General features: G+C 31.9%; 1 protein-coding gene across 1 annotated transcript in view; it reads left to right on the top strand.

Annotated features, from left to right (window-relative positions):
* Window positions 1-406: 406 nt before the first annotated feature.
* Window positions 407-24,512, top strand: part of LOC109600130 (synaptogenesis protein syg-2) — a 154,875-nt gene continuing 130,769 nt past the window's right edge. The window contains exon 1 of the mRNA XM_049964726.1: window positions 407-525. Within this exon, the coding sequence (XP_049820683.1) occupies window positions 432-525 (94 nt within the window). The 5' untranslated portion in view covers window positions 407-431. The remainder of the gene's footprint in view (window positions 526-24,512) is intronic.

The raw sequence follows: 24,512 nt of genomic DNA, 5'->3' as shown, positions 1-24,512 counted from the left end.
GCGTGGCAAAATAAAAAATTGAAAAGAGAAAAAAAAACAAACAAATAAAATAAAATAAAATAAAATAAAATAAAATAAAATAAAATAAAATAAACGGGATGATTAATTGGTGAATTTTCAGGTGGGCCAGGGCGCGAGCGGCGCGCGCAAGGGTTTCGCCTCGCTCCTTTGAACGTGGACCGCGACGTCGGAACGCCAGTGAACGGTGCGTATTCGCGTCGAAAGGGCATCCAGAGCGAACCACCCCGACACACCGGATACGACCCTCGAGTATCGCGCGCGCTATACCCGACTCTCCCGATGCACCCGCTCGAGTTCTCGTCGCAGTGACTTGGCTTTCGTTTTTTTTTTTTTTTCGATCTCCCGGCTGCACGATTTTTATCTTTCTTCGGTGCTGAAAACTGTGAATTGTGGATTGTTTGTGGATAAATATGCATCAGTTGGTGGTGGTTGTCTTAACTGTTGTCGCTGTGGTTTGTGGCCAGACGCTGGTGCCCATGGAGGAGGACGAAGAACCCGAAACAGGTCTGAATTTTTAACTTTTCTTGCCACCCCATTAAATGTTTAATTTATTGATGCTGCTGTTACCGCTGAAATTTTCCACGTGATCCACCAATTAAGGTAAAATTTGATCACGTGATTATCATAAAAAAATGTTGATCACAAACCTATAAAAATAAATAAATTAAAATTAAATATTGTGATGATTTTTTCTATAAATTAAATTTATTTTTGCAATAATCTATTATTATTATTATTATTATTATTATTATTATTATTATTATTATTATTATTTGTTAAAAATTCTATACTGCAAAATAAATATTTTTGTTTTTTGTTTGTCCAAAACTTAATTAACAAATTTGATTTTGTAAAAAAAAGTCAACAGAATTTTTCATGTAAATTTTGTTTAAAAAATTTAATTACATTAGAGTGTATATTCAAAATTTATGTTATAAAAATGCGAAACCACCATCAAAATGTAATCATTTATTGTTTTTGATAGATTAAATTAATAAAAAACTTTTTCATTATCAGTGATATATACATTATTATAAAAATTTCAATTTGTTTCATCCGTAAAATAATATTTGTTCAACTTGTTTGTATTTGCAATGTATTTATTTAATGTTTTTGAATACAACTATTAACCTAATTTAATTCAACGTATTTGTTGATAGAATAAACAATTTATCTAGGATACAAAATGGAATTAAATTTAAAGTTTTTCTTACTTTTAACAAAGTTTTATCATTATTTTTTGTTTGGAGAGCTTTTGTTTTAAGCTTAATTAGAAAATATTATCATTAGAGTTGTTTAAAGTTGAGATTTATTAAGTCTGAAAATGAAAATTAGCACCGTAGGAGTACAAGAGGGAAAAGATGTGTCGATGTTTAATCGCATAATAATTCGTTCGTAACATCCTAATATTTAACATTTCACAATATTTTTGAATAATTATTAAACAAATTTTAATTGCAAAACCGTCCCGAACTAAGTTAGTTGTTGGACCGTTCCTGTGCTGAATATTAAAATAAAAATTATAAATTAAAAACAAGCTTGGCTGGCAATCAATTAATACATCTCGGCTTCGGGATGCATGCATAAGTGGTTCGGTGGAATATCCGTCAAATTTTTCTACCGTATTTGAATTCATTATTCGAAAATAATTACGAGTGAAAAGTTCGTGAAGTTGAGGAACGCTCACCGAAATTATAATAACAATAGCCCGGTTGCCTCTCGAAATTATGATTTGCTTTTATTTGGCATTTTAAGGGCATAAACTGTATTCGTTATGTAAATATAATTTGCGGAATTCACCATCCTCTGGTACGAGCCACACATATTCGCCGAGGCATTCTTCTGACGTCGCCGCTGTATTATGTTTTAATTGTATGATAAATTGCTCGAAACGCTTCCCCCGAAACTATTAAAATGTTTTGCAATACATATTTTACAAGCCGCCAACAATTATTGTGTTGCCCTCCCTTGACACACACACACACACACACACACACAATCTTCGACTTTCTTCGACCTATTCAAACATATCGATTCACCGTGTCGGCTCTCGTATAAATAGAATTTTTATTTAACATTCATAATCCGTAAACATAAAATCGCAATGGGGCAAAAAGGTGGTGCATGTTGTAGCATTTTGCATTTAAGTTATGCAGGCTCAATATTCTTGGTGGGTGTAGCTGAACGGACGAATTGTGTGTTGCCAGTCACATAAATCACTATTTTTGTGCATGTTGCTGCTCTTAAAGGTCATTTTATAACTAAACTATTACTAATTTTATATTTATATTCGTAACGAAATACCAAATATTAAGGATTATGGCAGAAAACACGGTAATAATGGAAAAATACAATGTCTGAACTCTGAAAGAGAGACAAAAAGAAATCCTTCATTTCGGTAAAAAATATGCCAACAAACCTACACTAATGGTCATTATTATAGGAATTTTTTAAAATTGTAAATATTATCAACTGTAATATTAATTTACTAATATTTTTTTTTTTTTTATACTCCGTTCTAATAACTTTATTATTCTTTTAAAATATTACATTTATTTTTCTGAATTGAGCTGGATATATGTTAAATATGGCAACTTAATACTTTATAAAATATTTTGTCCTCCAGGTTGGCTTTAATTTGAGTTAACGATAATAATCCAGTTATCAAATATTTTTCAAGTTCTTCAAATTCGTTGAATATTTTTCATCTGGACGTTTGATTTGACTTATTTAGCTGTTATTTAGCGTTTGCCCTTTCCCTCAGTGTTGGTAAGGGTGAATTATAATTTTTCTTAGATAAAAATGAAAAGTAGCTACAACTTTATCCAATCAAAAATAAAAATATACACGGTTCTTTAAAAAATAAAGTTGAATTGAGCAAGTGCATAGAGGACACAACAATAACCAAAAAAATTGGCGTTTTGTATAATTTAAATTAAATAGAATACTGTAGAATATGGAAATATGTTGGTAGGGCTGAATTATAATTTTTTTTACATAAAAATGTATTCTTTAAGTTGAATTGAGCAACTGCAATAACTGCAATAACCAATAAAATTGGCGTTCTAAATAATTTAAATTAAATTAAATACTGTAGAATATGGAAAAAGAGATGAAAGTTCGTTGGTAAAGGGAACAATGGACATCAAAGGTAATTAAATATTGGTCAAATATTAAATGAGCAGCAACTAGCATAAAACCCAGAGCTCAGAATATTATAAAATGAATGAAGGAGGCAAAATTGGATGTAATTGTAAGTAAATGGTAAATGGTTTGTTAATATATGGTATTTTATGCAGTTGCATTTTTATGATGACAAATGAACATTTCAATAGTCACTTTACATATGAGCGATAGAGTACGTCGATTAATTTATTTTTTGTAATCATAGTCATTAAGTAAAAAGTGTGACATTTGTTCGTGTGTCTCGTAAGTAAATGTCTTTGTTGATATAAACGCACTCACTATTCGAATTGCTGTTAATAAATTAGAAGCTCGCGTCCAATCGATAAATAGTTATCAGCTATCCAAATATTAACTTTGCAGTGAAATAATATGTCACGCTTTAAACTGAATATAAATTAAAAGCCCGTCCTTTTCTTATTCCACGATGATTTGCCGGCTTTCATTTATTTTCATATTCGCATTACAATATTTATTTAAATAATAACTGAACTTGGAATGGATGCAACTAATTTAAAATTTAGTACATTAATAAATCACAAAGCGGAAAAATCTGCACCGGCCAGTTTGAAACAAATTAAAAACCAACACGGATTTGCGGAACGGATTTGTTTGTACGGCTGATTAAATATCGAACATCGGCATCGGTTAATGTTGGATCAACAACGTTTCATTAAAATTAAAAGTCTCAAGTCTCAAGTCTCAAGAAAATATTGTAAAACGGTCGAATTGCATTCCAAAAAAATAAATTTGCATTAGGAAAATCTGCTATTTTATATAAAAATAATGTTACCCATGATGATACATCAGTTCCAGTTGTTTGATTTAATAAATTGTTTATGCCACAACGTAGCTGTGCTGTGCATTGAATAGAGATTTTCGATATTTTTACCATTACGTAAATATCACAGTACGTATGTAAGTAATGTACGTAATAATGTTTCACCATAGCCTGCCTCATTTATTGAATTTTTTACAAATAATGGATATTCACTGGTCAATAAAAACAAAAACCTTTTCTGTTCGCTTTTAAATCGTATTAGCTAACACTCATGAAACCGTGACGAATTACAAACATGTAATGCTCAAATCAATAAAATTAATTAAAAAATGTTTTTTTTCCGATTCGTGTTCAGCTTTAGAAAATAATTTACAATTTGTACAAATTTAGTTGGTTTGTCAGTAAATGAATTGAATGGCACTGACAATACCACCGGTCTTGGATCTGGACCTGGACCGACAGTTTAAGAAAAACCCCATTCCCATGCGTCATCAAAGCTGGACAAGCAAATTGCGGCGGGACACACTGTCGTAAAAACAATAAGCAAACTTGCACAAAGGATGTTTGTTCGGATCGTTCAGGAACACTTTCATCTGTTGGCACAGCTCCCCGGTTCCCCGGTTCCCCGGTTCACCGGTTCCCCGGTTCCCCGGTTCCCCGGTTCCCCAGTTCCCCAGTTCCCCAGTTCCCGTGGCGGATAAAGCGGCAATTTGAATTTTTCATTCGGCTCTCTGTGCGGAAAGTGTATAACGCTGAGCGGTGTGTATCGAAAGCTAGTTCGGAATTCATACATGCATGGTGGCGGCAGCGTGTGTCGGTGTGTCGGTGTGGCGGTGTGGCGGTGTGGCGGTGTGGCGGTTGCTTCGCTCCGGATCTGATTAAATTTCCCAAGATACACGATAGCACTTTTATGTAAACGGCCGGGAAATTATTACTGTTTGTTTTACGTAATGGCATTATTTATCGCCATTCTGGTTACGTACGTACTATGTTACGTACGTAAGTCGAGTGCGAGGGGATCAATTTGTGCGGCCAAACCGACACAATCCGATGAATTGGCCGTGTCGCTGGGATGGAATTTGCTCTTCGTTTATTCTCTTATATTCTCTTCCACTTCGCCCTGCCCAACGTCTTCTTTTTTATAAATAATAAATTAATAATATAATATTGTGCCATTATTCTTTTATGAAGTTATTCTGATTTCCACTTAATTGGAATCCTAAATAAAATATACATAATTTAAAAAAATGTTAATATTTTGTTGAGTCCATATCTATAGTTATTTATATTTATAGGTCATTAGATACAATGTATAAAAATACATATACGAGAAATTCATATAACTGATTTAATTTATTAAGTGAATAGAGCACTCAACGAGACACCAATCTCTCAATAAATCTTAATTTTATTTGTAAGGAATGCTAGAACATCAATGGCATATGCAAGTGCTGGTGAATGTATGTATAATTTTTGTCAAAAGAGATAAAGATAAAAGAGCTTTCGGCGATGATGATATTTTTTTATAAATAACACATATTGACTTTAGGCATAATTTGTAAATGCCTTAGAATAAATAATAAATGAATATGGTAATAGAAATGTGAGGTAAATTTTACAGTGGAATAAAAATAATAAAAATATGAGTAATTTATTTGGTTTGTATAACGTAACCTGTTAATAAATGGACCGAGTACGTTAGATGTCAAACGGAATTGGAATACAGAGGCAAAAATAGAGTTTCGGTTTATTTATTTGGTAGCAGCCGAAGCCCAAAGTAAATTCCGTGGATTTCCAACGAGATTTCCACTGTTTTGCGTGAATTTATCCTTAAATTACATCCAAAGTGCTACTAAGCTCCGACGTTTCATTCAATTGAAGGGAGAACTTTGTATTACGTTTACGAAATATCGTTCTAATAAGGTAGTTTGCCAACTTTATTACGTCATTATCTCGAAATTCTGTAGAAATATTTACATGAAGGAATTTATTATATGTACCTTAGTTTTATGCAAATATTAATTTGGATTTCTGCAATTCTATCCCGACCGAGAACAATGTGCTCCTTCGCTCATTTTAACTAAATGTAAGCCAAGAAAATTAGTTTTAAAATTACTGTCGCCGAAGAATGTTAATGTAACATCGGGATTACCTTTAACGACACACGTTTGATGTACTGGAAATAATTTCGAGAATCTGCTAATTTATTGCCGATTTCAATTTGACTGTGATCTGGTGGGAAATTGAGAGATGTCAATTTCTGTATTAGTCGCAGATTTATACGAGTTAATATATTCGGTCGGTTGAAGGAGTGAAGGAGGAACGACACGCGATATGCAGATATCGAATATGCTTTTTAATAAAATCCCTTCCTGCCTTCTTTGTCTAACAATAAAACGCCCCCGGAAGCAGTCTGATTCATTTTCGAATGAGACATTTATATTACTATTGCAACTATTTTGTTTATTCATTAGTTTTCACACCAAAATTACAGATATCTATGGCCTTTAACACCTTAATTTTTAAGCAAATACAAATTGTTGTCACAAAAGAATATCATTTGATTTTACTACACGAAATATGGAGTTCTGCATTGCGATTGGTCGTTTGCGGTGAACAAGTGAATTAATGCAGTTTTAACGGATTTTGACGTGAACGAGAAGAGTTTGTGAATTTTCGACGGTGTTCACACAGATTTTTCTGTTTTGTTTATTATGAAAATGCGTAGTGTGATGTTTTATGTTTCTTTTGATTGATCTCCATGATTTGAACAAAAGTTTTTATCAAATACTGCAAAAATTTCGTCTCTATTTTATTGAAATTGTTTGTTAGGTTCTAGGAAAAAGTCACATATTTTTAGAGTTTATAATAGTAATTTATATATAATCTGGTTTGCTTAGATTAAATAGAAATAAATTACGTAGGTCAACGGTGTATCGTCTTTAGTAAACAAAATATTGAATATTCTGCATGCTGACACCAACTAACCGGCAATTTATTAATGTCCTAAAGTTGCTGATGACTTTCTAATGGACAGACAAGTTCTTTAAGTTGAAGTAAAATTGATATAAAATGTGTTTTTACGTACAATTAGTTAATTATATAAAAAAACTAATAATGTGAATGAATAATAATGTTCAATTTTTCGTTAGATTAAATAGAAACATTGATTTAAATATAATTAATAATTGTAAGATAGTCACTATGTGACTGAATTAATATATTTATTAATTGATTTTGAAAGCATAACTATTTATTGTAAAAGAATGTTTTACTCATATTTTTATTAAGGTTTCAGGTAATTCTTAAAAGAATAATGAATAAAAATATATTTTACATGTGCTTCATAATTCACAAATTAAATAGTAAATTGTTGGTAAAATTGGAATTTGAACATTAACATTAAAACTAAAAATAAACATTTTACCAGTCTTTATCCTTGTTTTAATTAATATAAGTACTAAAATAATGAATTACAAATTAATTATTAAATAAATAGAATAATATGTAACACAGTAAAACCCGCAATATTTTTTCACGTAGCATGTTGCACATTACATTACATTTATTAACCCTGGTTATTAAAACAAATAGTGCCAAATTAATTAATACATTTATTATATAGCTTTATTTAAAGTAATATTTAAAATAATAAATTGTTTTCAATTAAATGTGAATTTTACTGATTATAAAACTAAATTGAGTAATGGTTTTACATTAAAATTTGGTGAGAAAAGCTGCACAATTACATGGGAATAATAATTAAAAATTTTGGGCTCAGAAAATAACCGTTTTTTTTTTTATTTTTAAAGTGCAGGGTGTAGCTTAGTTTCAAGGGCTGGGATCATCGAATCAAACATTTTTACATGCAGGAATTTCGGGCTTTTTATGGGCTTATGAATAGTCAAAAGAAAAAAATGTTACAGAAAAAATAATGGGCGTCTCTTTAAATTTGATGTTGTGTATGTACATGCTCTTTTCTTATTGACATTAAACGGTTATTTATGTCGATTCTAAAGTGTTCTTAGTACTGAAATTTCGAGTTTTTAATGGGCTATATTTCAGCTCAAAAGTAAAAATTTTGGACTCGAAAAATAACCGATTTTTTATTTTTAAAGTGTATTATTGTAAAGTTAGACCCCGCTCTGAGTTTCAAGGGCTGGCACTACATGAGTGGTCAAAATAAAAAAAAAATCTGTCTCAAAAAATAATTGGTGTTTTTTTAAATTTTAAGTTTTGTATGAACATGCACTTTTTTCATTGACATAAAACGGTTAATTCTGTCGATTCCGAAGTGTTCTTAGTACTGAAATTTTGGGTTGATTTCAAATTTTTACTTTTACATTTACTGCGGGGTGCAGTTTTCTCATCTATTTTTATCAACTTATTTATTTTGATAAAATGTACTTACATTTACCATATATGTTAGAGAGTGAGTGGTTTTAAATAATTAAGTTCTAAATAAAGTGATCAATTTTTACGACTGAAGTGGACTGAAGTATTTTTGAACAAAAAAATCCTTGGGCTTTCCAATTTGGAGTGGACCGTGAGAACGACAGTAAAAACAAACAACACGAGTCGATGTATTGATGCAATGCTTTTCATATGCCCCCAGGTAATAAAATAATATTTATCAGCAAACAAACGCTGGCAGTAACATCTGTTTACAAGTCCGTGGCTATGCATAGCTATGGCCAGATACTGATTCCCATCCCCCATCCCCATCGCCATCCCCATCGCCATCCCCATCCCCATCCCCATACCCACGTCACGCTACACATTCGACCAACTGCCGCCCGAAACTAGAAACTGCAAAACTGCCAACTAGCAACTGGCAACTGGCAACTGGCAACGTTGAAGTGCACCATTATACACTTGTTCGATTGAATTTAATACGAACCCGCGGATTTGTTGTGCGTTCATTAAGTTTCCCCAGTGGTGGTGGTCGCCACTCGAAATTAAGCCCGCCGTCCGAATTTTCCACAAAAACAGCCGATTAGTTGGTGATATTGTTTATTACACAATATAATAATTTTGGGTGCAAACAGTGTGGAAATAGTCGTGTGTGGTCTGCACGGAGCGGTGCGGCGCGGTGCGGCGCGGCCCGGCGTGCTTTTAACCGTCAAATGGCGTGTGCGGATCTTTCAGCGGAGCCGCCGAGTGTTGTTTCAGGCGGGCCGATTGGTTCTTGTCACGGAATCCGGCCGCTGTGACTTGAGACCGACTCGGTCAAGGGTTCGTTTGTTTCTTTTAATTCAAATTCGAATTCGAATAACGTTTAACGTTCCAACATGGAAAACAGTTTAGTTGGCGAACAACATCCATTAATTTTATGAACGTGCTAAGTAGGTCTATCGATAGTTGGAGCGTCTGCAAGAAGGCGAAACAAGTGTCCCGTTCCAACCCTTTCCCGGTTGACGTGCCGTTTCCCCCTGATTTACGGCGCCGTATTTCATGTTGTTGCTTTTTTGCCGGTTTATTTTTCGTGTAATGCCGTTTTGTAATTCAAATGCATCCTTAGTAGTAGAGAGGGCCGTGCGGCGCAACGGCTGTAAATTAGTGCCGGCATTTAAGCCGGAGGATGAATGTATCAAACGGGCCAATTTGTAATTGTAAGTATGAATGTGAACGTGGAAAATTGCCGTGTAATGGGACTTTTATCTTAATATACTTCGTTGCTAATTAATAAGGAACGGCGAAGCCGGGCGAGGCGCGGCCCGGCCCTCCGTTGCAGCCGACAAGAATAATTCCCATGTGGAAGCCATAAATACAATAATGGCCCAGGATATGGCAAAAATGCAAAAAATTGCGTTGTCTGTTGCACTGTCCCCGTTGCATTGTGGATTAAATTGGACACACTTACAATTTTTACTAATAACAAAAGGACCTTTGTTTTAATAATAGCCGCAGAAACAATGAATAAATCTAAGCAACATAAATCTAGCGAACAGCCAAACTTCGTGCAATTAAGAAAATATATTAAAACTCCACCCTTCAAGAACAACGCGGTATGCTCACCTTAAATTCCTGCCTGGTATTTACGTGCGGGGTTATTAAGACATTTCAACACACCCTCTTGTTTAAAAAATGCGGGTTCGCCGTATCCCTCCAACCCTGCATAAAGTATCGTTAGCGGTGAGAAAAATTAAATTTACCACACTATTAAATCGACAAAGCCTCATCAGCTGTTCGTGAATGGTCGATTTGTGTTAATTGAATTTGAATTGAATATTTATTTGTTGTAGCGGAACTGGATTAAACATTTTAGTGGTGATTGGTTGAGTGATATGTGGACTTACGTCCAAGTGTCCACTCGTGTGAAAGACAAAATGACAGTAAACCAGTATTATCTTCAGCTTTGATATTTCTGATCATTTCGGAAATATTTAACAATGATAAATGGAAAATAATATTTTTCATAAGTGTTAATGTGTTAATGCTATTAATTTATATGAATATACAAAACGTAAATGAAATAAATTATCAGTTATATCCTAGAAGACAAAGGATTTTTTGAACAGTTTCTATTTTAAATATAAAAAGGAATTAAGTTATGAGTAAATCGAAATTTTTAAGAAAGTATCTTACCTAAAAATGTACTTATAAAAAATGTTTACAGTCAAAAACACAAGAAATTTTAATTTTAATCTGGAACAGCCAAAATAAAAGAATTTGAAACAATTTATACTTTACATAATGACAAAAATACTCCAAAATAAAACATGCCTAATGACATGATCATGAAAGATCAGTTGATTTGAAACGGAATAGGCCACATAAAAAATAACATGTTGGATGTTTCGAGTTGTTGAAAGTCTCATTAAACAGGAGTTGGCAGTTCATTCATTTAAAAGTTGGCCAAGTTCGGTGACTGAACACATACGGCAACGAGCAAGAAGTTATTTTTCATCCCCAAAGTGCCGCAAAGACCCATACGTTATTAAAAGTGAACAAACCCCTCGGAAATAAAAGTGCACCGGTGCAATGAGATATGAAGTAATTCGGTTAAAATAGTGGCGTACGGGGGAATTTACCGGTTTAATATTATTCTTCATTAGAAAAAAACAAAAAAAAAAAAAATAAAAAAATAAAAAAATAAAAAAGAAATAATAGCCAAGCCGAAATTAAAGGTGGAAAGCACCTTTAAAAATGAATTATTGACCATCTTTAATGGGCACCACCCCGGGTGTATGGAGTGTCGTCGACTTAATATCCTCGTAGCCGTCACCCGGCCAGAAATAAAATATATGTGGGCCCGGGCGATAGTTAATATCTGGAGCAATCTGTTATATTTCGGTAATAAACGTTTGCTCCATCGCCTGCAGTTCTCCCCCCGCAGTTTCGCCCGCTGCTTTTTCAGATAACAGCCGCCCGACTAATGGAACTAAATTAAAAATTTGCTTGTTACGTTCCATACAACCCTTTTTACCACGCTCGACTATTGTTCAACGATGAACTGTGTACATTAAACGGAACAAATTCTATACAAATGTTTGTTAAAATTCATATACGTATGCGTTGCGTACTAAATACATGTGTTTAAAATTAATTTTAAATTTTAAAATTTAATAATATGTGTTACATGAAACGAAACAATGTCTATAGAATATACCAACACGAATGTTTAAAATGAATAATAGTTCTATTAACATCGACACCAAACAATACTTAATCGGTTGCCGAATGTTAATTTATTTATACAAAACAAACATCATGGACCTGTCGATTCCAATTACGTTCGTATTTTTTATGGTGATATCAATAAAGATCTCTCATTATACACGTATAACAAGTTTCGATCATCATGCGATTTAAATGTCAATTACATTAGTTTACAAAGTGGAAAAAAACACTGCCTTTTATATCCTACTATGAATTTTCTATAAATTTTTGTGCACTAAATCTGAAAATCATATTTAATTTTTTTTCGGAACCATATTCAAATAATGAATTTTTGATATATTTTTTTTAAATTTTCGACATTTTTGTGTATAACTTGAGATTTAATTGAAAAATGTTTATTGAAAATTAACTTCCCTTTATAAATTTAACAATGACATAGTTAAACAATAAAAAAATAATATATATATATATATATGTATATATATATATATATATATATATATATATATATATATATATATATATATATATATATATATATATATATATATATATAAAATTCTGAATCTGTTTCTTGTATGAGAAACCAAGTGTAATCTCCCAAAAATGACTGTATCCCAAAAACAGTGATAACGTAGCTGCATGGCTTTTATTTATTGATAAAAATGGTCGCCATTTGTGTCATTTATGTGGCTCGTATTGACCGGAAAATAATTCAATCTGACCAATATAACATATATGAGAAATAATTTGTATCTGCATTTTATAGTAAAAAAATACATACTTTATAAAATTTGTCATGCAAAATTGAGTTATTTCAATTGGCGTTAGTCTAATTATGAATTTTATTTCCAGGTAAGAGTTTATATCCAGTTATAGCAGAGTAAAGTAAAGTAAGTAAGGATTGAAATAAGTTTTTCGCGTCGACAAAAATGATTTCTGCTTGCGTTCGACGGGCAGTAAACGTATTCAGATAATTATTTCTTTCTTTACGGCACACTTAACTGAAAGTTATAATGATAAAGGGAACCGAAAGCAGTGCGGGCGATAACGAGGCGAACGCCGCACAAGTTCTCGACGGAAAGTTTTCCTTGTGCGAGGCAAATATGTGGCAAACAGAGGCTGGAAAAACGGAAAACGGTCCAACGACTCTGGAGAGAGGCCGGAGAGACCGTTGTCGACCTGCCACGCAATTCCCCGAACAATATTTCACATACACCTGCATCGGCACTAACGGCGTAAAACCCGAGACTAACGCGAAATCCAACGAGGACACTCACGGAAAATTACTTTATACTTTAAAACATTCCCCACGCCCTATTAGATAATTAAACTCGATCGAATCGCCGCCGATGGCTCGATCCTTGTTGTGTAAATACGTCAAAACGAAGTCCCGTATAATTTTCAACGAGCACTAATGAAATTCTTGATTTAATTCCGACCAAAAAATCGAGTGCGCCAAATTAAAAGTCATTGCGAAGCAGTTCAAAGTTATGGAATAATCATTGCATTTTCGCGGACGACTGGAAAAATTATTCGCTGCATGAATTTATTAACCGACATCGTAAATTCTCCTCGTTTTATGCCTTTATTTAGTTCGTTTTATTATTATTATTATTATTATTATTATTATTATTTATTTTTGATGAGTTTTCAAACGCTGCGAAGAGCACGACGAGGAAATAAAGTTTAATTGTCTATTTTTGATGGAGACACCTATCTGAATTGGATACTTAATTATGGAACACTTTCATTTAATTCGATTTTGATTGGTTTAAAGTGCCTTAATGAGGTATAAAGTCTGGAAACACTTTTAATAGTGTCAGCTACCCCAAATAAGATCCTTTCTTGAGTTTCATCAAAATAAGAGGTCTACTTTAGACATTTCGTCAAGAACTGTAAGAGATAGATTACTACAAGGGGGTCGTCATACGAGAAGGCAAGACTAGAAAACCACTACTATCAGAGAAGAACAGACGAGCCAGAGTTGAGTTTACCAGGTCCCTTTTACACTGGACTTCTGGAGTGATGAGGTCAAGTTTAATCTGGTTGGCAGATATTTGAAGTAGTGGCTTTTAAGGGAAAAAATTAATGTTATGAACTGGCCATGTCAATTTCCTGATCTAAACTCCATTGAAAACTTATGGAAGATAGTGAACAACAAAATAAGACACAAAGAGTATAGTAATCAGCAATATTTATTCACGATTCTACAAGAGTCCTGTCAAAATATGGATCCAAATATTATTGACCATTTGTTGCCTTCCATTTAAAAAATGTGTTTGGAAGTTATTCATAATGGGAATTTTACAATAAATTAGTGTAGAATTAATTAAAATACTAATTTCAAATTATTTGTAGTAATAAAACTTTAAATAGCATAAGTTGCTCTACTTTTTGCCAGCCCAAAACAAATAATCATCAGTAAAATTATATTTTATTGTTTACCTATGTAATTGTTAAATTTATAATGGGAAGTTAATTTTCAATATAATTTTTTTGACAAAAAGTATTTAAATTTTAAAAAAGTTGCTGTACTTTCTGCCCGTACTGTAGATCTTATAATTTAACCCATTATATAAACAATACGAGAAGTAGTGAGTATTATTTAAACAATAATGCTCGTCCATATCGAACTCAAACAGTCTGGGACGTTCTTAGAGAAGGTGAAATTGAAATAATGGAGTAGCCACCATTTTCCCTAGATATGAACCCAATTGACCATGTATTGGATTACTTATCTAGATTAGTTCCACGTCGTTTAAATCCTTTCAAAGTATTCCAGACCTATTACAGGCTACAGTTAAATAATGGAATAATATCCCTCAAGAATTTATTGATATCTAATCTAATAAAAGGGGCATGCACAGGTATGTAAATACTTTATTACAAAACAGGGATAGAAATACGAGGTACTAAATTAAATTGTTAACTTATATTTTTATCGTCTTTGGTAATGAAGTTCGTTAATGATGAAGGCATTTTAATTTTATTTCTTTAAACTTAATTAATTATTCTTTATTTGTTAAATGTTAAAATCTTTGAGGTGTTATTTACAAAGATATATAAATTATAAAGTCTTTGGGAACTGTATTTTGTGTATGTGCATTCAGGACGAATTAATTTCTAATTAAAATATTAATAAAATAGATTAAATTATAAATGTATTAATAATATTTCTAAATGAATAATTTCAATATGAGAGGAGATATAGTATAGTACAGTACAGTATAAAATATTTAATATAAATATCCGTTTACATTTAATAAATTGTTCGCGCACCTTTTCCTATTGAAAAAGAAATGATGCGAAAAGGAAATTTGCCGATATCTTATTTATTCGCGTTTGTAAATGATATATTTCGCATTGGTAAATATTTTACGAAAAAGTAATAAAAACTTTCCGGGTGAGGATATTCGGAAATCTTGGCCTAAAATAACTATATTGGAAAAGTTTCGTAATCATACGCTCATTTGTCGGAACGAAATAAAATATTTACCTCGAAAAACTAATATGTTTTTCCGTTTCTCAATACGTTCACATAATTGATTGCCATCCGACTAAATTACATATTACATTTCTGACAAGAAATAATTTAATTACACATTCCCGACACGGTTTGGTCGGTATGTCAATATTTGAGGCAGGTTAATAATTATTTTTTCGGTGAAATTTACCAATAATCATCGAACCGAATTAAAAGTTTATTGATATAAATCGCATTTGTGTCAACATGTTTAAATATTCTCCGGTACAAACGAATAATTCGCAAAACGCTGAACGTGTTTTCGTTTCTGCACGATTTTTTAATTAAACACGAGCGTGTTTCTACCATCAAAATTTTTGTTTATCGATAGACGTTAATGTTGCACCCACCAATTTCTATTAATTTTTCACATAAATTGCGCCGAAATAAATAATGAAACGTCGCGCCAAATTAGCAAATTCAATTTCCGGACGTCCGCATTTAAATTTACGCACATTCATTTATTTGTCAATCGATCAGTATCGAGAATGTGTGTGTGCAATTAAGGTGGTGAGTAAAATAGAGTTAATAGTGTGACCTCGTAATTGCACATTGATTTTTTTTTCTTTTCAAATTCGTGTTAGTGAATTTAACGGGGACAATTTTATATTTAGAAACATAACCAATCTATAATACCATCGAAATGAATTAATTTCATAGGAAACGTTCCGGCCGTGCTGCCGTTTATTTAAATTGTACACCCACATAGAGCATGAAAACATTATTTAAATTAGTTTTTGCAGTAAATTCGTGTTACATGGTCTCCCTATTACGCATAAATGTCGCTTAATATTTAATGGCGTCCGCCTTATTTTATTCAATGAAAATGGACAATTACTTTACCGGCGATTTCGTTGAGATTGCACAAAATAAAACACAATTATTAATAGTTCAATTTAAAAATCATACACTTTTATGCTTATTCCGTAAGTTTTAAAAACGGGGAAATAAAACGTAATTTGATAAACGACTAATTCGACCATAAAATATAGATATGACAGTTTAGTTGTATTGCGATTATGATACTTTAATTGAAAAACATTGTTCAAACAAAATCCGATTTCACGTATGAAAAACCATTTATCTCGTGACGGGAAGCGAAAAACCGACGCATGATTGCTCTTGTGCCGTTCAATTTGACAATCGTCAAAACGATTCCTATTTTTATTTGAACAATTTCCAATTATATATTTATTTTTAGAAATTGACGCAATTTAATACTTCCCAGCCGGGGCCGTATTAAATCATTACCGATAATTTTTAAAATATTGTCGACTTAATGCTGCTGCGTTTTAATCCGGATATTTTTGTGCGCCAAAAACAATTAAATTAAATGTCACCGTTCCAACTGATTCGACCAATTTTTAAATGTAAATGCCCGCATTCACGGACTTTTATAAAAAATATCGTTTTTAGCTTATCCCATAAGTTTTATAAATGACAAATAAAATGTAATTTGATAAACGACTAAATTGACCATAAAATATCGGTATGACATTTTCGTTACATTTCGTTTATTGTACTTTAATTGAAAAGCATTGTTCAACAAAATCTAAATGTGTATATGAATAACCATTTATCTCGTGTCACGAATACGAAAAGTCGATTTGTTTATTTTTTTCTAAATATTATATTATTGTTATTATTATTATTATTATTATTAATCATATCTATTTATATAGCTAAAAGGTTTACTTGAAATTAACACATATTCTTCTAAACTATATAATTAAGCTATTCATCAAAGTTTTTGTATAAAATATAACGGATGGAAACGTTTAAAGTTTTACACTATATATGGCTATATACAGTATTGGCAGAAATTAGAGCGACTTTTTTAAAATTCAAATAATTTTATTATGATAAAAAAATGTATATTGAAAATTAACTTATTTAAAAAAAAATAAAAGTTTAATTTTATTGATGATTATTTGTTTTGGGCTGTCAAAAAGTAGAGCAACTTATGCTAACTTTTATTACTACAAATAATTTATAATTAGTACACTAATATATTATAAAATCCATATTATCTTCCAAACACCTTTTTTAAATGGAAAGCAAGAGATGGTCAAACATATTTGGATCCAAGATTGCAGAACCGTAATTAAATCTTGCTGATTATTAGTTATACTCTTTGTGTCATACTCTTTGTGTCTTATTTTGTTGTTGACTGTCCCACAAGTTTTCAATTGAGTTTAGATCGGGAAATTGAGATGGCTAGTTCATAGCATTAATTTTTTCTCTTAAAAGCCACTTCTTCAAATATTTTGAAGTGTGCTTCAGGTCATTATCTTGTTGAAAATTAAGTTTTAGTGGCATATTTTTATCTGTATACGGTACCATATTGTTCGTCAATATTTCTTTGTATATAAAACGATCTATGATGTGCAACTTGAGTCCTTTCAAGTTGCAACATTTATTACTCGCTACTTTAATAAGAAAATTATTTGTTTGAAGTTTTTAGACAAGGTTTAGAACTTAAATTCTGCAGAATAAAACTATTAGGATAATGGAAGTTTTAAATAAAATTACTAATCAACAAAATTGGTAGAATAGCATTTATTTATAAACTTTTTCAAACTAAATTCGTTTGAAAAATGGATTAGAGTTTATTATGATCGTCAATTGAATTTGTAAGTAAATTATTGCGTATAAACAATTTAATAAAATAAAATTAATATGATTTACTTAAAATTAATTAACATGAGATTTTTAGACGGTCTCTTATTAATCGTTCGACCACCAGTGTAGATGTAACATAGATATTGTTTTCCAAAAACGAGGAGTAACGAGTTATGAAAGTTGAAAAACACGATCTGAGCAAAGTAAATTATTATGAAGGGGGTGTGTTTATTTAGAGGGTATATTAAGGTGGATTGCTTCCTAACAATCGTAGCGTAGAATTGGGCTTCCTCTCGGTCCTGCGGACGGACAGAGGATTGGCTTCCGGGTTGAACCTGCGGCCGGCCGAACCGTAAATATCACTTTATGACCGGTGCTATGGTCAAAATATTACTGTTAGTGTTCGGGTCGAGGGTAATAGACTTCCTGCCTAATCATATGTTTGCGGATTAATATTGATCGCTTCGGGGTCGCTTTGCCCGCAAAATTTACCCACAATTATCTCGACGAAGTAGTTGTCGGATCAAAAAAAAAAAAAAAAAAAAAAAAAGTCGTTTGGTGCCGCCCCAACGCGACCCGAACGTGTCGACACGCGTTGAGAGACGATCAAAAATCCCCGAACGAATGTACGCAATAAAATACATGTAAATCGGGGGGCCCGCTCATAAAAACCTGTTTAACGGTGTCGCATTAACGGGAGTGATGGCGGACACACGGAGGAGTGTTCGCATTCAAGAGGAGAGATAAAAATTCCTTTTTTTTTGGTCCATGTATATTTTGAAGATTCCTCTGGGATGGATCATTTTGGTGTCAACGAATTTTTAACTGTTTTTGGGTTCACAATACAAAATACTTATTTAATTTTATCTAGTTTTAGAGATACTAATTAAGTCGTTGAGGAATTGTTAAATTGAAATCTTTAAAACCACTTATGTATCAGTCATTTCCGAAAACGAAAACTACTGAAAGATGGAAGACTGTGTTACACCTCTTATTGCCAGATCTAAATTAGAATATAATCATTTATGTCTATCCTTTGTATTAATTAATGCCGTTGCTATTTACAAGACAAATAGAGCAGTCACTGTGATGGTTTGACAGGAAACCCAAGTTTTATCTTGGTCTCCCAAATAAATGTCAAAGTATGATAGATAAGTCAAGTTAGAAAAAGATTTCTTACTTCTTTTTAAAGAACCTTTCAATTATTTACACAAAATAATTTTAAATCTTTGTAACGTCACAGGACTACTGTAGGTGTAGTAATAAATAACATTACTTGTTCTTGTCATTTATGGTAAACCATGAATTCGTCTTTGTTGAATGAAGTAGAATTTAATTTTTTAATTTAAATCTAATGACATGTTGTAGATAAGCGCACACATTGAGTATACTCGTCGAGATAAAATGAGAAAAGTGTTAGCAAGAAGCGACGATAAATCAAGCAGTGAAGACAATGATCTTGTGCCGGTCCCCGAAGACGGGGATTTCGCGGCCCATTTGAAACCGTAATAGGAGTTAAATCCGACGGTTTTTGGGGTCCGTGTGCGCCGTGCGGCGGCCGTCCTTCTTCACCGCCACACTCGTATATTGGAAACAACACTTTCGGTGTCGAATTGCGGGGCATTCCTCATCGGGCGTCGGGGACGGGGGCGCCGAATTCCGCGCCACATTCCCGATAGATATTACACTGCGGTTATCAAGTCGCCAGAATTCGCACAAAATTTCCGCTCCCGTCCCGTAAACCCGGTATTAAGGAGCAACTATTCCCTTGGATCGCGCGCCCTTGGAATGTCTCGCATTTTGCACCCGGCGAACCCGTCTCCTCCAAATGAAACAGTCCTCTCTCTGTACCGCGTACTACATTTCACACAGCCCCGGATAAATTTTGTCAATTTACAAGGGCTGTTCGGAGCTGATCTATATTGGGATTTGGCTTGTACAAAGGGGGCTCAAATTTCGATTCTGTCTAACACCAAATTAGCCTAATCAGATTCTCTCCCACATGAGAGATTATTGAAAGAATCTATCGTTCAACTCGGAAGAAACATAAATGCCTACTTTTATTTTATGCTTATCGTGGACTGGATAGACACAAGCACGATCTGCTTACCAACTGTCCCAAATTAAAGCCCGTGTCCAACTTCTAAGTCATTAACTAATTCTAGTTTTTTTCTTGTTGAGCATAATTTTTTTAAGGTATTGAATCAATAATTTCTAATGAAGCTACATTAGATAAAATAAATATGTTTAATATATTATTCACATATTTATTTATGGTAATTTTATTGTTTAATATTATATATTAATCTTGGAATTTACCATGACTGGGATTGACCTCTTAATCATCCCTAGGGTCATATTACCTTCAACATGTATATTTTAGTATAATTAAATTGAATATGTATTGGACAACTTTTTGATTGGAGTAAAAAAAATATTGATATTTTAAAATGCACAAAAATAAACCACTAATGATTTTTTATTTAGATTGTCATCTGCCAAAACTATTGGGTTTAAATATAGGTCAAATAACAACGTTGATAAACCGGACATGAGATTTTGTTTAAAATAAATTAGAAGAGTAGTTCACTTCAAATTATAATTACTATAAAAATTTCAAATCAATAAACATTCTAATGAATAATATTGTTTTTTATTTTTTAATATAATTTCAATTTTTCAATTTTATTTCTATTTACAAATGTTCCAATGATCTAGATTCAAATTATTATTGTATAATAAAATTGTAGGATATATTGTCATAATTAATCGATAAAATATTCTACCTAGATAATGCCTTCACCATTTATTAAACAATTATTTATTTTAAAAAAATGGTGAATGCGCTACATGTTGATATATTTTAATAATAAAAGTAAATAAGTAAGTAAAGAAATAAAGATATCTTTTGTGGGCAAAATTCAAATTTAAATCAATTCAATATATAGACTGGGATTGACCTCTTAATCATCCCTAAGGTCATATTAAAAAAATTATTGACATTTTAAGATACGCAAAAATAAACTCTGTATAAAATTTGGAAGTACCACTAATGATTTTTACTTAGATTATCATCTGTCAAAATTTATGGAAAAATATTAATAAATCAAAAACTATTGGATTTAAATATCGGTCAAATAACAAACTTAATGAGAGTTCCGGATAAATCGGACATGAAATTTTGTTTAAAATATATTAGAAGAGTAGTTTAATTCAATTTATAATTACTACAAAATTTTCAAATCAATAAACATTCTAATGAATAAGTTAGGTGAAGCACCCCCTGTATATTGTTTTTTTATTTTTTAATATAATTTTTCTATTACAAGTGTTCCAATGATCTAGATTCAAATTATTATTGTATAATAAAATTGCAGGAAATATTGTTGTAATTAAATAATTTTATATAATTAATTTATCGATAAAATACACTACTACCTACATAATACATTCACCATTATATAATATATAATATATAAATAATTATTTATTTAAAAAATGATGAATGCGTTACGTGGTGGTATATTTTAATAATAAAATTTAAATTAAATAATACTTAATTTCCACAGAAAAATTGATATTAATAAAACTGTAAAATAAAACTGTAGTGTAATATTGAATTCATAAAATCATGCTAAATTCATGAAAACAGTCGTTTAATTGTTGATATATTCACATTACATTAAAACGTTAAATTATTATTATTATAAAAAACCCTTTATAATGATACAACTTTATTTCAATTAAAATTATCTAGTGAGTTTTATTATTTATATTTCGTTTTGTGTCAAATCTGTAATGATATCAATTACCTGATTTATTTGACTTGTCCTTGATTACCTTTCAGGTGAACAAAAGAACATATCACACACAATAACGATTTTTATACACAAACCGAAAGGTCAATAGTAGACGAAAAAAAAAACCATTTTATATTATAAACCCATTATTGTTTCCGAAAATAGCGTTTGACACTAGAGGACAAATAGGGTTAATTATGTACTGTAGTACGGTTGATCGAGTAAAACGAGAGTTTCTGTGAAACCAAAACCGTTGGACATGCATCAATCAATCATCGTCAAATTCGGATGCGCTGAAATCTGAGGCCTTTTCATATTGAATTCTATCTGTGTCATTTAAAACAAAGGGGCAGATGTGTATCAATTTATATGTAAAATAAAAAAAAAATAAATAAATTTCGATACTCTTTCATTCGAAAACAAACGCCCCACGAACGTGTCACACACACAACTTTTTTTTTTCAATCGTGTCCCAATTATGGTTGGAAAAAGTTTGGAAAAATCAGAAATGTATGTACACATTCTTGACTATTTGGGCTATTTCGACGTTTCGACGTTGTGACGAATACGAGGAGCTGTGAAGTGACGGGGACACGCAACTGCTCCACTTTGTCCTAGTTGTTTGCCACTAATTTATTCACCGTTCTCTGGTTCGCTTTAGTTTCCTTGACGTTGATTTCGTGTAACAAATCTACCCAATTTTATTATCGAGTTATTAATATTTGATGGGGCGTAGTGTAAATGTCGATATAAAGTTGTTCCAAGTTGGTTAACGAGCATATGTCGAGATTGCTAATTGAAATTGCTCACTGATTGACATGTAAAATGATCTAATATTAATATTGTTCGTTTCGATGAGAGATGCATGCAAGAAGTTGGGGATGTTCGGGTGGGCGCGATTACATATCCATCAATTTTATGAAGGAAGCAATAGAGAGGACACGGAGAGTTCCCTTCCCGAGGTTGTGTCCCGGTTGTCGGGAGCAATTTTCCCAGTTCGACTGTCGTCTGAAGCATTCGAAGCGTCTAAATCGCGTAAATCCCATCCCCGAGAGCGGAACGTGAGTGTGGCATATGGAGGGTAGGTTCCGGGGGGGTGACGAAAGGATGAAACAAAATAAAATAAGCCCAACTTAAATTGTAACTGTTTTCCATATAAATGAAACGCTCCATCGCACGGTGTTAGAGCAGAAACACGACGGTTAATGGGCTAAAGCGACGTATTTTTCGTCGTCCTCCTCCCTCCCGCTTCCACGGGAAATCTTCCACGGCCTTTCGGGGATTCGACGGTTACTGTTATGCTACGGTATACGGGACCCGAACAATTTATGGTGTACATTTTAAATGATTTTATTTTTATTAGATTAAACTTCTTCGACACCTTGGAAACGGGCCGCGCCCGTATTGTAATTTCACTGGATTAGGGAAGGCGCACCGAAATCGTCCGGAATCGCCGGAATGGGTGCGATCTTCCATGTTCCTCGTGTTCGCTGCTGCTCACTTCAATTACACCTTTTTCTCATCACGGTATCTTCGAGATGATGGCGCCCTGATTTATTCAAACCACCTGCTACTATTTTACAAACTTATCCTTTTAACAAACATATATTTTTTTATAGCCGGATTACAATTTTTTCTACCATTAATTAAACACTCCTTAATAAAACATATTCAAAATTTAAATGTTTATTTTACTCATGATAATTGTACTTTAATTAATTTTAATTTACACACTCTTTTTAATAATATATTATAATTTTTCGCCTATTATAATAAATATATAAATAATCAATTAAATCACTATTTTTTAGTTTTAGCTACAAGAATTTTTTTCTTATGCATTTTTTAACAGTAAATACAGTCAGTTGCCTTTTTCATGTCCCACTCTGACATTTTGGCTCACTGAATACGAAAATCACAGTCAAATTCTTGAGTATAACTTGACATTTAATTGAAGATAAATTTATGTAGTTTTGAACTTACTAGCATAATAGTACTAATTGCTATTAATTAGTAAGTTGCTCTACTTTTTGCCAGCCCAAAACAAAAAATCATCAGTAAAATTAAACTCTATTTTTTTATTGAATAACTATAATTTTTAAATTTATAAAAGGAAGTTAATTTTAATAATAACCAGGACAAAAATTATTTGAATTTTAAAAAAGTTGCTCTACTTTCTTTTAATACAGTACATTTTAGTTAAATTATCAATTTTTTAAAATTGAAAATACTAATTCACAGTCTAAAATAGAAAATTAAAAATACATAAAAATTATAAAAGTAGCACAAGTCAAGATATAATTGCTATAAATACCTTTTCTCTTCTCCATAAACTTCTCATGAATAAGTTAGGTGAATCACCCTTTATATTATTAATAAATTTTCATTACATTTTGGTGTATAATAATTTGTTCTGATAAAATCTTGTAAATATTAATATAAAGAATTTGAGTGATTGATTTAAATAATTAAATTTAGAACCATTAATCAATTCTTTTCTAAATAAAGCCATGTATAACATGTAATTCTTTAATCAAGAATCTGGGACGAATTTAAAAATAATGAAGCCTTTTTTATTTTAATTAATATATTTTGCCAATGTCAAACAATTTTATATAAACAACTAATTTTATATAACGTTGATAATTAAACCAAGTTTATTTTGAAATCGTATTAATTAATTTCCAATTTTTATGAAACTCCGATATAAATTTAATTAGATTTATTATATTTTAAAACATTTTCATCAATGTTATTTTATGACCAACCACAGGGACGTGAATTTTCAATTAAATTATAAAAGAATGCCGTTAATAAAGCCAGCGTGTGTTTTAATTAGGAAGACAAAACAACTTTCGCAGAACACACACACACCTAATCTCCATTCACACTTGAGCACAAAGCTCGAGATAAAAATAAAAAAAGCATTTTTTCAAGCTGCACATTGTTCTTAAAT

This window comes from Aethina tumida, chromosome 1 (assembly GCF_024364675.1).
Source record: "Aethina tumida isolate Nest 87 chromosome 1, icAetTumi1.1, whole genome shotgun sequence".
NCBI lineage: Eukaryota > Metazoa > Arthropoda > Insecta > Coleoptera > Nitidulidae > Aethina > Aethina tumida.
Note: the sequence above shows the minus strand (reverse complement) of the source record. Positions and strands in the feature narration are given on the sequence as shown.